Consider the following 14851-nt stretch of genomic DNA (forward strand, 5'->3'; position numbering starts at 1 on the left):
TTGCTTCTATTTAGTAGGTTACTTTTTTGCTTCCTACTAGGACTCTATTTTGTCTAAGTGACAAACTCAGAGAATTGTAGTTATTTATTTGCATGTCTGTCTCCTCCTTTAGAATTATGAGTTCCTTGATGTCATACATTGCTTTTTATTCCAAGTAAAGTGGTTAGATCCCAGTGGGCATTTAATAATTATATAATAATAGTAGTAATGTTTTGTCATTGTGCTCTTTTTTTTTTTTATGCCAAGCCCTATCTTAGCATTTTCTATAAATGATTTAATTTAATGTTCTGAGTAACTAGAAAATGTTGCACACTTTTATTGTCCCCTTTTTACTTATGGGAAACAGACTTGGCAGTTTAACTGTGACTTGCTTAAAATAATAGAAATGGTAAGTGACACAGCCAGGTTCTACATTCAGGTAGCCTGACTCTAGAACAAATATTAATCAACACAGTAGTGGCAGAATGTTATTAATATTCAGAATTAAGTAATGATCAATCTTATTGAAGGGAAAATTATTTTTGTCTAAAGTGTTAATTTGGTAAATGAGGGCAAAGGTACTACTGTCATTACTTTGGAATATCTGAAGACATTTTAATGGATAGTTATACAATAAAGCCCTTTTCTTAAATGCATTACCATGCTATTGATTCTGTTTCATTGTAGGTATGTGGTGTGGGGGTGGGGTGGAAGGGAAAAGAAAGGTCACTAGGGAAAGAAAGAACAAATTGTCTTCTTATCTACTTTGTATGTAATGAGATTTAGTTCTACCCTTACCATTTTACACATTAGAAAATGTGGATGTCATCCTTACTTCTTAATATTGGCATTGCTGAGAAACTCTGTACAATATCATATGTGATCAATCATGATAGTGATGCACTTGATCTCAGTAGAAATGCAGAGACTTTTTCTATTTCTTTTGATAGTTAATCGATGAGATACAATTGAAGATATTACCAAGGAGAAAGAGAGCAGCTTTTTTTTTTTTTTTTTTTTTTTTTTTAAGGGTGTTACTGTTGCATATGGTTCATTAGTGATAGCTGAGGGCAAAGTAATAGTAATTCAATTTCTCTGCAATAATGATAAAAGTGAAATCCAGTAAATATGTTGTTTGAATAATATGTATATATATATATATATATATATATATATACACACATTTCCTTTTCTCCTTATGCCGTTAATCCTTAATCTTCTTAATCTGTTCTCAGTAATAATTTTTGATACAAACCATATACTTTGATTTACATTATTCTTCCTGTGATATTTATATATTCTAAGTGAACAAATTAATACTGATTTAGATGAGCTTATTCTTTCTTTTGGAACTTTAGTTTCCCCATTTCTATATTTTTCTCTTTAATAGGTATCACACTTATTGCTGTGGATGAAGCTCACTGTATTTCTGAGTGGGGACATGATTTTAGAAATTCATATAGGACTCTCAGCTCTCTAAAGGCAGTACTCCCATTGGTAAGCTTTGCCAAGCACAATGACTTGAAATGAACTTTTTTTTTTTTTTGGTGGGACCCTCTCCGGTGGCTGGGGATCGAACTGGCGCTGCAGAGGTTGCGGGCAGCCTCGCAACCCAGCACTCAACTGCTGCGCCACCAGGGGAGGCCCTGAAATGAAGTTCTTATTAAGGGGCAGTATAGGATTGGGGAATGGCCCAAAAGGTGAAGATTTCTCTGTGAAAAGGCAAATAAAGATATAAGCAAGGGAATGATATTTTTAGAATTCTAGTTTTGGTTTCCTTCTGGCATGTAATTTATTGAGGAATACTATACTACCATGCTTTAGTAATCAAAACAGTATGATATTGGAATAGAATTGAGAGTCCAGAAATAAACCCACAGTTTTATGGACCATTAATCTATAACAAAAGCACCAACAGTATATAGTGGAGATAAAAAAAATCTCTTGAAAAAACGGTGCTGAGAAGACTGAACAGACACATGCAAAGAAAATGAAACTGCTCTCTCACACCATACACAAATTAACTCAAAATGGATTAAAGACTTGAATGTATGATCTGAAATAAAATTCATAGAAGAAAATAACAGCAAAACATTCTACAACATTGGCTTCAGGGATGTCTTTAGATGTCAACTCTAATGTCAAGGAAAATCAAAGCAAAAATAGACAAATGAGTTTACATAAGAACTAAAAAGCTTTTGTACAGCAAAATAAACTATCATTAAAACAAAAATACCCCCTACTGAATGGGAGAAAATATTTGCATATCATACATCCAACAAGGACCCAATATCCATGATCTACAAAGAACTCAACAAAAAAGGAAATAGAACCCAATCAAAAAATGGGAAAAGAGCTAAATAGTCACTTCTCCAAAGAAGTGAAAAAATGTAAAAAATGTTCAAAATCACTTATCATCAGGGGAATGCAAATCAAAACTAGAACAAGATACCACCTCATTCCTGTGAGAATGGTGCGTGTGTGTGTGTGTGTGTGTGTGTGTGTGTAAAAAACACGTATCTATATAAGTACACAAAATTCAAGTGCTGGTGAGGGTATGGAGAGGAAAAAGTCACCTTCTTATACTGGTGGTGGGAATGTAGACTGGTCCAGGGCCGATGGAAAACAGTAAGGAGACTCCACAGAATGTTACAAATAGACATACCATATGACTCAGGAACCCCTTTCCTGGACAGCTACCTAAAGGATGCAAAAACACTAATTTGAAAGACTAAGTGCATTTCTGTGTTCACTGAAACACTAGTTAAAATAGCCAAGTTAGGGAAACAACCTAAGTGCCCCACAACAGAGGGCTGGATTAAGATGGAGTCATGATGATGGAGTAATACTGAACTATAAAAAAGATGAACTCTTGCCATTTGTGACAACATGGGTGGAGCTGGGGTTTATGCTAAGTGAAATAAGTCAGAGGAGAAAGAAAAATACTAGGTAATTTCATTCATATGTGGAATATAGAGAAAGAAAACAAAGGAACCAACAAAACTAAACTAAAGAAAGTCCTAGAAGTATGACTGGAGCATTGAGACTACTAGAGGAGGGAGGTAGGGTGGGAGGAAAAAAAAAGGAGAGAAGACCCCAGTGGTCTTCGGTAAAGGGCTGTGGGTGCTTTGGTTGTAGGTGTGGTGTGTGGTGACATGATCTAGGAGATGTGAACCTATTGCCCTGAATCATGTCCAGTGTTATAAATCAGTGTTACCTCAGTAAAAAACGAAGATAATTGCTTAAACTGATTTGTGAGGTAGTATTACTAAAGAGCTATTTTATGAGGATATTGTCATTGTCTATAATGGGCCAAAAAGAATATTTTCAGGAAAGTTTTATTCTTGGATATAGAATACTAATGATTTGGTAATAACTATAGTCCATATTTTTTGATTGTGAAATAATAGCCTAGTTGGCTATAACTCCTTACAATAATAGGGACAGAAATATTCAGTCTACTTCTATGTGAGTTATGTTGTTATCCTGCTTTAGAATTTCTGAAAAATTACACATTTTTCCTTGTGCCCACTATTCCACCTGCTGTCTTCTAATCAATAAGTCTGTTAAACTGAAATCAATTAATAACAAATGTTTCATTTTTCTTAAGTATAGTATGCCATGAGTAACTTAGTAAAACTGAAAGAGGTTATCCAGATCATTGAGAGCTTTGTTTCTAGATGTAGGAAGCCATAAACCAATATATTTTATATAGGAAAGAAACAAAAACTCATTAGTTAGATTTTCAGTGACTGGAAGGATTTATAATTTGTAAATTATGGATTAATCAAAAATAAGGCATAGCATACTGCTCATTTATATCAGCACTATTATAATTGCAATAAATGTTAAAAGATAACACGGAGAGGTAGTTAATAAGTAGGCTTAATTAGACAAGGTAGATTACATTTACATTGCAGATTTAGTGTTTTATTTGTGATTTATGATTTTGACCAATTTAATATTGTATTCAGAAGGCTGAGAAACATTTTTCTTTAAAAATAATAATTCTTAAAATGCATTTTTGATGCTTTACCTTCTGTCACTTTATAAGAAGATAATAGAAATGTTAGGAATTAATGAACTGTCTCTTTCAAAAACATCAATTTTACTTCATTCAGGTTCCCATTGTTGCACTCACTGCTACTGCACCTTCTTCAATCAGAGCAGACATCATACAGTGCTTAAAACTGAAGGATCCTCAAATTACCTGTACTGGTTTTGATCGACCAAATCTGTATTTAGAGGTTGGACGAAAAACGGGAAACATCCTTGAGGATCTGAAGCAATTTCTTGTCAAAAAGACAAAGTAAGAATTTCATGGTTGATGAATTTTGATAACTGATTCCTCCTTTTATTATTTGTTTTACTGTTTCCTTCTAAGACATATATACCATATTTCAGATTCTACTTAGTTTTGGTTCAAACCAGGTATGATGATATATAATCAAGACAGTGATTGAGGAAAAAGTCAGAAATTGAAGGCAGGAGCTAATTCTACAAAATTATACTCTATAATGTTGTTTGAAGGAGACATATACTTTTTTTTTTTTTAAGACATATACTTTTAATTGAAAGTCGAACAACAAAAACAAGAGTCTTTTATCCTTCTATCTAGTTCATTAATTGTATGACTAATCTAAATATTAGGGAATTTTAAAAGTCACGAGACATTTTCTGAGCCTGTATATGATTATTTTTGGTGCTTTTTATAAGTGATATATTGATACTTAAATCCTTGTAATTTCTTAGTAAGGTACATATTATTTTCATCTTGATAATAAAGTGTCGTTTTTATTGTTTAAAGGCATTTTATATGTATGCTGAGAAGCTTCCTCATAACCTTATTCTTTTATTCACTATCTGCTCTGTGAAATGCTTGTAATTTTCATGTTATGAAATATGTTTTTATGTCACAGTACATTAAAATAATGTTTGTTCTATAAATAAAAACACAAATCAAATCTAGACAAATAGAATTAAAGAGCATCATTAATGTTTTCCTTTTCAGAAAGAAATAAAAAGAACATTGATCCTAAGTTAAGAAAAACCTATAGCAACTCTTGGGGACCTTAATGAGGAATTTAAATGTAGGATTTGCATCAGGGTTGATTATCCTATACTCAGAATAAAACAAGAATGTAATGAATATATTCTCAGTGTTCTGGCTGCTCTGGTGATCTCTCTGAAGTTATTAGTCATCTTGCTTCATTTGCTTCCATCCTAAAGGATAAATCTTTACTACTTATTCTAGGCTAAAGTCTCCACAATCACTTCTTTATCTCTTCTCCTAATATTTGATCCTTTTCCATCCACATTGTTCTCAGTCTCTCTGGCACTTTCTGTAATAACTTCCATTTTTGAAAATGTATTTATCATTTAAATTTTTTTGTGACATTGTGACATTCTCTTAAAATGTTTTACTCTTATGTAAATGATACTTTACACTGTTTTTCATGCTAATTCTAATTGAGGTTCTTTATTATTTTTTAGCCTATTAGACTATTAATCTCTCCGAACAGGCCTGTCTCCTCAGACTTCCTTGTTGCATTCTGTATACACATTTCAGATTTATCTTCCCAGTTTTGGGACTTCTTTCTTGTGGCTCCCTCTTTCCTGTAGACTAAAGGCCACTCTTCTTAGCCTAACATCTAAGATTTTGATTTTCAATATGGAAATGGTTTTTCTGAAAGCAAATCAAGAAAGATTTTGTACCCATTTCCAATGCTCAAAGAAGGATAACGATGACAGGGAACCATTGAGAGACTGCCTTCTGTATGTTCTAGGTAAACAGAAATTTTCCTCTTTTTTTAATTTTATTTATTTATTTTTTTAATTTTATTTTTATATTCCCCATACAATTGCAACCCCCTTATTTTGATCCCATGCCCTCCTTTCCCCGCCCCCTACCCCTCATAGTGTGTCTCTGGTTCATAGTTGTTTGTTAATTTTGAATTTTTCTTTCTTATAGTTATTCTTTTTCCTGGTCCCTTATTTAGAAATTTTCCTCTTAATGAGCAGTGAGAAGGAGAATAATTAAGACTTTGGAGTATTGCCTTCTATTTCCATTTTCTTCTATTCATTTAATTTTGCCATTTGTTTTATCAATATTCATATTTTTTTTCTATATATTGCGCTAACATGTGTCTTAAATTTTCACCTTATTTTGTTTTCTATATTCATGGTATATTTAAATTAGATAGGTAAGCTGCTGTCACTTAATGGTTAAGTGAAAATAGATTTTATTCCCCTTCAAGAATTGCTTAATTATTACTATTATTTTACTTTTTGTTTTTAAAATCCTTTGTTTTGTTTTAAAAATTCCTATTTATTCTTTCACAAAACAGAATTTCTCCCCTCAAGTGAGATCACCATAGTTTTCCTACCACCAAAGTGCCCATCCTCAGGAATTGTTATGAGGAAATGACATTCTTTAGTAAATCACCTGGCAAAGTAATGAATTCTTTTGTAGTAGGAACTTTTGCTCCTTTGATTTTTCTACTCTTTAATTTCAAATTTGTGTACTTTCCAAAATTTTTTAATGTAAAAAGTGATACATAATCTTAGTATCCTTTTGAATAATATACTGAAAAGTACTTTGCTTTCTTCCAGTTCTTCCTGTGCACAATTTTATTTGGAAAATTTTTTTAAATGAGACTTTTATACATTAAAAATAATTTGTACCTTTATCAAATTATCTCCTGTGAGTTTTTGATACGGAAGCCCATTTGCTCACTCTCAAAAATTGCTTTAAGTAAATTATATAATAAGAGTTTCAGAGTGAAGTTACTGCCTTCTTTTTTCCTTTCCCTGTCATTTTCTGTAACATTCCAAGTCCCTAGATTACTAGTAAGTACTTCTTTTAGTAAGTTCTTTCTCATTTAGTAAGATACAGTAACTCAATTTTATCATCATAAGAGACAGAATAATATATAAATTTTATGCATATTTCTCATTAAATAATCACTTCTCTTACATAAATTAAGACTAGTTGTTAATCTCTAGTGCTTTGCATTTCTAAAAGTATTGGAATCAATAATCTCAAAAATTTTTTTTCATTGTTTTATTTTATATATTCTTTACATCTTTTTATTTTTGTACAATATAAGCATTTTCATCTTGGCTGTAGTCCCCATACAATTCCTAACCCCCTTGCACTGATCCCACTCTCTCCTCCCCCCCTGTAGTGTGTCTCTGGCTTATAGTTGCTTGTTGATTTTGATTTTTACTTTCTTATACTTAATTCGAAAGAGCACCTGCACTTCTATGTTTATAGCAGCACTATTTGCAATAGCTAAGCGATAGAAACAACCCAAATGCCCAAAAATAGATGACTGGATCAAGAAGATGTGGTACAGATACACCATGGAATGTTACTCAGCAATCAAAAAAAGATAAACTCATGCAATTTGCAGCAACATGGATAGAGCGGGAAGGGATCATGCTCAGCGAAATAAGTCAGAAAGAAAATGAAAAATGCCAAATGGTCTCACTCATAGCAGGAATTCAGAAAACCTAAATAAGGGACCAGGAATAATCTCTAAAGTTTTATGAAGACTTCTTAAACAAACTGGCTTTAATTTGAATTGAAACCGAGTTAGGGTTTTGGGGTTTAACACAATTTATTTCCATATTTGACTTTCCATAATGTTTTAGAGATTTATATATTTAAATGTATCATTGTTTTCTATATGCTCTCTGCTTTTTGTCTTTTACTAAAAGGAAAATTAAACTGATATTTGAGTTAAATTAAAATGAAATAAAAGTTTAATAAAGTAAGGGAAAATTAAGATAAAACCCAAAAAGACTGAATAGAACAAATGCATATGTTTGTTTTTCTTTTTCTTTTTCTGTAGTTCTTGGGAATTTGAAGGTCCAACTATCATCTATTGTCCTTCTAGAAAAATGACAGAACAAGTTACAGCTGAACTTAGGAAACTGAAGTTAGCCTGTGAAACATACCATGCAGGCATGAATATTAAGTCACGGAAAGAGATTCATCATAAATTTATGAGAGATGAAATTCAGGTGTGAAGCTTAATTATTATTCTCTTCCCCACAGTAGAAATGGTTATTTCATTAATATTTATTTATCAAATCTTCATTGAATATCTTCTTTGTGTTGGGTATTAGTGTAAAAACATCTGTTCTCTCTCTCTCTCTCTCTTTTTTCAGATTTGGAACAGTTATCACAGTCCCCTGGAATAGAGATTTGGTCTAATTTCTTAAATGATTATATTTTTAATCTTATATCTCAGGAACTCAAAACAATTAATGTTTGATTCATTAACTGTTTTTGTGGGGACTACACCTAAGAGGAAAATCAAACTTGTGCAAAATGAACAATGATGTAAAAATACATAAATAAAATTTAAAAATTATTTGAAAAATAAAGATTTGCTAATCTATTAATCTAAAAAAACCTATACAATGATATATGTCAATTATATTTCAAAGAGACTGGGAAAATCGAATCAGAAATAATATTAAAAAAGGAAAATTAAGTTGTTTAGTCACTCTTAAATATAGTAAAATTGCATCATATTCACTCAAAGCTTTTTCTTCATATTATCTTCATTCCTATATTTATTTTTCACTTACCTTTTCTCATACTTTTATTTATTATTTATTTAGCATTTTTTGAAATTGTGTTTTGCTGCTTTTGGTGCATTCAAAAATATTTTTTTAAATGTCACTTAAATTTTTATTAATTATACATGCACAAAAAGACTCAAATTGTTAGTCTATAGGGCTTACAATGAAAAGCATCAGTCCCTCATTCCTTCCCCACTTTTATTTGCCACTCCCAACTCTTCTAGTTTTTCTTTTGGTTTTTGCCACTGTATCTTGCAATAATTTGTTTATAGTATTACTACTTAGCTTCTTATTTATGTATTAGTTTTGGGCATTATCTATTGATTCTCCACTATGAAAGATGAGAAATTATTTTTCCTTCCTGTCCTCCTCTTTACTCCATCCAGACACTTGGGATCCCTTTCGGGGATCCCAATATTAATATAATAATTTTGGATATATATGTTTAGATCTTATATGTTTACATAGTTACTAAATGCTCTTTATTTCCTAACCGTGTGGTATATATTATAGTTACTTTTCTTAAATATCTTTTTCTATTTTGATGGTTAATACTTAAAAAAAATTGTTTCTTTTTTTGTGTACTTATCACCAGTTCTTTTAAAATCTCTCCCAGTCATTTAAATCTCATCTCAGGGCATTCATACATATTAGTTATTCTGCCAATTTTATCGTTTTAGAGATTCAGAGATACAATTATGTTTCATTCCACCATCTTCAATGAGAAGCTACCTTCCATTTTAGAATAATACTAAAAAAATTATAGTACTGTGCGATTAGATAAGGACTCTTGAAAGTTCATAGTAGCACATCATTTAATTAATATAATTAATACTTGAAGAGCCTCTTTTGTGTCTTAAGTCATAGGTATTCAGAGAAACCACTTTATGCATAACTTTTTATTTAAAATCCTATTTTATGGTCACCAAGCTTCATCTGCAAATTGGGCAGATAATCTTTTAATCTGTAAGTGATTGGTTGAAATTATATTGAATTCAGTTTTAGGCCAGTGAATTTAGTTAATGAGCTAATTATTCTAATTATACCAAGAGATAAAAATATAAGGTTTTAGTTCTGAATATTTATCAAACTATATTGTTATTTATTCTCAGTGCATCATAGCTACCATAGCATTTGGAATGGGCATAAATAAAGCTGACATTCGCAGAGTCATACATTATGGTGCTCCTAAGGAAATGGAATCATATTACCAGGAGATTGGTAGAGCTGGCCGTGATGGACTTCAAAGTTTTTGTCATGTATTCTGGGCTCCGACAGACATTAATGTAAATCGGTAAAGACATTTACTGCTTTCACACTTGTAGATTTCTTTTTTATTTTAAATATAAGCTTTGAAGTGTTTGAAGTAACATTCAAATTTTCAAGTAATGTGGATAATAACAGCAGTTAAAACCAAACCAAAATCAAAGACATCTAAGATATTTGTGGTTTTGTTGCCACCTAGAGGAGATTACCTAATTTCATCCAGTTTTCATTTTTTGTGAAGGTTTAGCTAAATCAGGGCTATAGCAGGAATGTAACATGGCTCCTATGGATTCTTTCCTGAGAGTGTGCATATATGAGCTTTTTTTTCTCTGCAAGGCCCCTCAAGGTTTAATGACATCAGTCATGGTTACTTTAGATACCATTTATTTTGTTATTGGTTCTTTCCTCTCATGCTACCAGTGGGGTACCTATTTCAAATGACTTCTACCAATCTTTATATTTGACTCTCTCTACACTCTGTTACCTTTGTTAGTTCTATGAGAACATGCTAGATCTTCTTGACTGTGTGTGAATAATCATGTTGCACTGTAATGATTGACTTGCCATGAAAATACTATTTTCAGTGTTTAAATACAGGAAACTGGAAAACCATTCTACTTAAATGCTAAACAGGTATTTTGTTGGTAGTTAAGTTCTGCAAAATTTATATTGGAAAGGAAAACTTCATCTTGCAAAAATTTAAGGGACAGGGTTCAGCAACTAATTTCCTCATCCATAGTAGAGAAAAATCTCAGCAAAAAACTTTTATGTGGTAACTGATGGGCCTACCAAGATGAAGTGTTTTTAAAATGTCCCTCTGTGTAGCTGAATAAATTGAGCCCTTGAATCAAGATGTTAGCCTGCTTTATTAAATGATGAGAATGCCAGTCCAATACAGTTTTATTTTTATTCATCATTTTACAATTTTTTTTTTGAGTAACCACTATGAAAAAATAGGGTTCATTTTACTGTTCTCATTTTTTGTATTTGAAAATTTCAGAAATCAAACTTTTAAAAAAGATCATGCAAGTGTGTATGAAAGAATATTACATTGAGATAGTGAAAGTGATAATGGGGTGTGCTGTCTACCAAGTTAGAAAGGTCAGTTAAGGCTTTCTTGAGGAAGTGATGATTGAATTGAGATCTGAAACAAGAATGAAATATTTGTTAAAGTTAAAATGTTTGCTATAATTGTAAGCTTTTCTTTATAAGAGTACATAGTAGTTTTTGTCTATTAACATAAAGTCAATAAAACCATGCTCCTGTTACTTTCCTTTTGACTCTAGTGTCTTTGTCAAGCTTTTTATAAATTAGTTTACAATAATTGGGATAGAGCACAGCTCTTCATGCTGCTGTTAAATTTGGGATTTTATCAAACATAAATCAATTCCTGGCCTTCTGCTTTTATTTCTCCATTATGCTAACAGTACTGAAGGCTTAGTATCCAAGTTTTAGATTATGGCTTTGCAGTGTTCATCAAAAGATACAATTTCTGTTCATCTGGGTCTCAGATATTTTAAATGATCATCTCATTAAGATTTAACAGGAGGCAACAGTGATCACAATCACAAAGTGGTGCAACTTGAATCTGCTTGAATCTTTAGTATAGTTTTCTACATCTGTCTAAAGGGAAATAAAACTGAGAATTGAGGATATTTCTGTGTTGTCCTATGACAAAGCACCTCTATTAGAATAAACAAAGTTTTAGAATAAATGAAGTTGCTGGTTTCCAACTGAAAAGGTCAGTGAAATAAAAAATTTTAGTCTCTGCTAGAGTCCTATGACTTTGAGAAGAAAGTTGTTCAATCATCAGTATAAATACATAGTTTTTAGTTTCTTATTACAGAAACCGTACCATCAGCAGACTCGTAGTGTCTGTGTGTGCTATTATTTTAAGCCGTCAAACCTAATACTTGTCATTTTTAAGGGAATAATTTGCATAATAATTGCAATTCAGTACATCCTCCCCAAGTTCTAGATGATTTCTATTTATGATATTTTTAGGATCTCTCTTTTATCACCTTGTTCCCTGTTTTTATTCTGTGAAGTATTATAGCTTAACAAATTTATTAGTCCCAGGAGAAGAATAAATACTTGTTTGATTTGCTGCTAGAGACTTGTAATTTTATTTCCCCAAATTTGTTATTGACACTGATGAGATCAGTTAAATATGGGTATTCTGAACCAAATAGAAGAGAGGATGTTGTTCATAGAGAACAGGTATTTGTTTTCCTTGTTTTCCCTGCCTTGAGAAGCTGAGCTAAGCAAATAAAGAAAATTAGCAAAAAAGGAACTATCAATAATTTTTAGACTATGCCTTAGGAAGCATTTTTAGCCCATGAAATTAGATGATTAATCTAGGAACTGGAGTCAAGATTTGGAAGAGACTTTGAGGAAAATTAGACTGAGGAGTATAGTGATTGGTAGTATCAAATGATAAAAATGTTTTTGAATAAGAACTCATTTGTATCAGTTATTGTCAAAAAAAATGAATTCCCTGTTTGTGTGATCTTTGAGAATTGTACAGAGGTATTTTTATCAGTCAGGATGTTAGATAGTAAAAATATTAGTGAATAAAGACCATTTTGATGAGGTTCAGCATAGTATTATTTAGAATGTGCAGGAATCCATGTTTTCTTCTGAAATATCTAAAAACTTTCAGACTTCTATTCATTCTTGAAAAGACATGCAAAACTATTTGGGAGATTGTCAACCTCTGATACCTGGTATTCATGAAATTTCATTACACAACTAGAATTAACAGGATAGATTACATAATGTTAATGGCTTAAAAAACAACATGTCTTAAGTGTTATTTAACATTTTAAATACATTTAGTATTATTAAATATATTTAGTAATATTAAATTAAATTATTGAAATTGAATTTAACTTTTAATTTATTGCTATTATTAAAAGATCAGTAATAATTGTTTGAGGAAGGAACTTAATTCTGATACTTTACTGGTGTGCCATAATGCCCCATAATACAGAATTTTAGAGGACTGAGTAGTCCTTTGAAGAGTTAATATGAATGAAGCCTCATATTTGAATTATGAATCACTTTCAACATACCTTTCATAGATGTTTCTATTTCCTCATATAAAATAAATTTAAAATAATCTTTTACTATGAAAAGGTAAAAATTCATATGTAGTAGGAAAATAACCCAAAAGTGTGTTGCATATAAATCAAAATGAAACACTTTAGGGTTTGTAATATTTTTTTAAAACAACTGAAAAACTGATGCTTGGACATAGGTAGAATTCTTTCCAAAGTCATTTGTAGAAATCAGAAAAATGTTTGCCTCTTATGGAGAGCGTTTACTGGGAAGGACAAAATAGCTTTCTGAAATGATAGAAGTGTTTTCTTGATAAGGGTGTGGATTTTATAGGTTATAAAAAATAAACTAATAAATGAAAAGTAACAAAATTACTAAGATAATTTTATGTATTTCTATAATATTTCTAACAGGCATCGCCTTGGTGAGATACAGAATGAAAACTTTCGATTGTACAAATTAAAGATGATGATGAAGATGGAAAAATATCTTCATTCTAGAAAGTGTAGACGACGGTATGTATTATTTATTTTGTGTCAACTAGTGATAGAGATTTGAGTATGGTGATCTTTTAAGAAAAGAGTTTTGCTAAATAGAAGTATTTAGAAACAATATTTTGCTGGTACTATGCATGTGTTGAATTTTTGAGATAACTTTCTTTGTGTGTTAGTAAAATAAAAGAAAATAATGAGGTCTCAGGTGAGTCAATTGATGATTTCATCTTTAAGCAGTGAATTTTACATGCACATTTTTGTTCTTTTATTTAATTTAAAATTTTCTCTTGGGTAGAATCATCTTGTCTCATTTTGAAGATAAACAACTACGAAAGGCCTCTTTGGGTATATTGGGAACTGAAAAATGCTGTGATAATTGCAGGTCCAGGTAAAGATTTCTTTTTATAGATGGACATTCTGAAAATCTGTTTCTTTCCTTTTCAATTAAATTTTTAATTTAGTTTTTATGTATTACATTTTAACATTAATAATGGATTTATTTATTTAAATAGATGACAAAGCAAATAATACAGTATTTTGTTTTATAAATGGAAAAACCAATAAAATAATAAATCTAAATCTAAACATTTCAATAGTTACACCAATGTAAATGATTAAAAAAAAAAACCTTGAAGGCATAAATTGTCAGAATTGTTTTAAAAATATGATCCAAGTGTATGCTGTCCACAAGAAATCCAATATAGGCATAATTACATAGGTAGGTTAAAAATAAAAGGGTAAAAACTACCTTGAAAATATTAATCAATGGAAAACTGGACTTGTTATTTTAATCTCAGACAATGGGGACATTAGAGAAAGAATATTCCAGCTATAAAGGATATTATATGGTGGTAAAAGGATCCACTTACTAATGTGTAAGTAAGGGTTTTGTAGAGAAATACACAGACATATGTATATGCACATATGTATACACACAGTCGATATAGGGAAGGGACTAATTTTTAGGAATTGGTTCATGCAGTTGTGGGGGCTAGCAAGTCTGAAATCTGTAGGACAAGCTGGCAGGAAAGTCGAACAGGATTTCTGTTATAACCCTGGGTCACAATTCCTTATTCTCTAGTAAACCTCAGACTGTGCTCTTTTAGGCCTTCATCTGATTAGATGCAACTCACCAATATTAAGGGTGATCTTCTTTATTTAAAGTCAATTGATCATAAATGTTAATCCCATCTACAAAATATCTTTAGAGTAATTATCTACATAAGTGTTTGATCAAACAACTGGGGACCACAGCCTAGACAAATTGGCACACAAAATCAACTATCATATCCAAGAGCACATAATCCTAAATGTGTATATATTTAACAAAGGAACTGACTTAATTGAAAGGAGAAATAAAAAAAATGTACAAATACAGTTGGTGACTTTAATTACTTCTGTTAGTAGTTAATAGATTAAGTAGAAAATCAGTCAAAATATGGAAATGAACAGTATTA

The 14851-nt window shown here is 31.1% G+C and overlaps 1 protein-coding gene across 4 annotated transcripts in view; it reads left to right on the plus strand.

Annotated features, from left to right (window-relative positions):
• Nucleotides 1-14851, plus strand: part of WRN (WRN RecQ like helicase) — an 87335-nt gene that overhangs the window by 46515 nt on the left and 25969 nt on the right. For all 4 annotated transcript variants that reach the window (XM_037526014.2, XM_054700845.1, XM_054700843.1 and 1 more), the window contains 6 exons: nucleotides 1370-1476; nucleotides 4101-4288; nucleotides 7836-8007; nucleotides 9687-9868; nucleotides 13314-13415; nucleotides 13690-13782. In XM_037526014.2, the coding sequence (XP_037381911.1) occupies nucleotides 1370-1476; nucleotides 4101-4288; nucleotides 7836-8007; nucleotides 9687-9868; nucleotides 13314-13415; nucleotides 13690-13782 (844 nt within the window). The remainder of the gene's footprint in view (nucleotides 1-1369; nucleotides 1477-4100; nucleotides 4289-7835; nucleotides 8008-9686; nucleotides 9869-13313; nucleotides 13416-13689; nucleotides 13783-14851) is intronic.

This window comes from Talpa occidentalis, unplaced genomic scaffold (genome assembly GCF_014898055.3).
Source record: "Talpa occidentalis isolate TD23 unplaced genomic scaffold, MPIMG_talOcc4v2.1 talOcc4.4, whole genome shotgun sequence".
Lineage (NCBI taxonomy): Eukaryota > Metazoa > Chordata > Mammalia > Eulipotyphla > Talpidae > Talpa > Talpa occidentalis.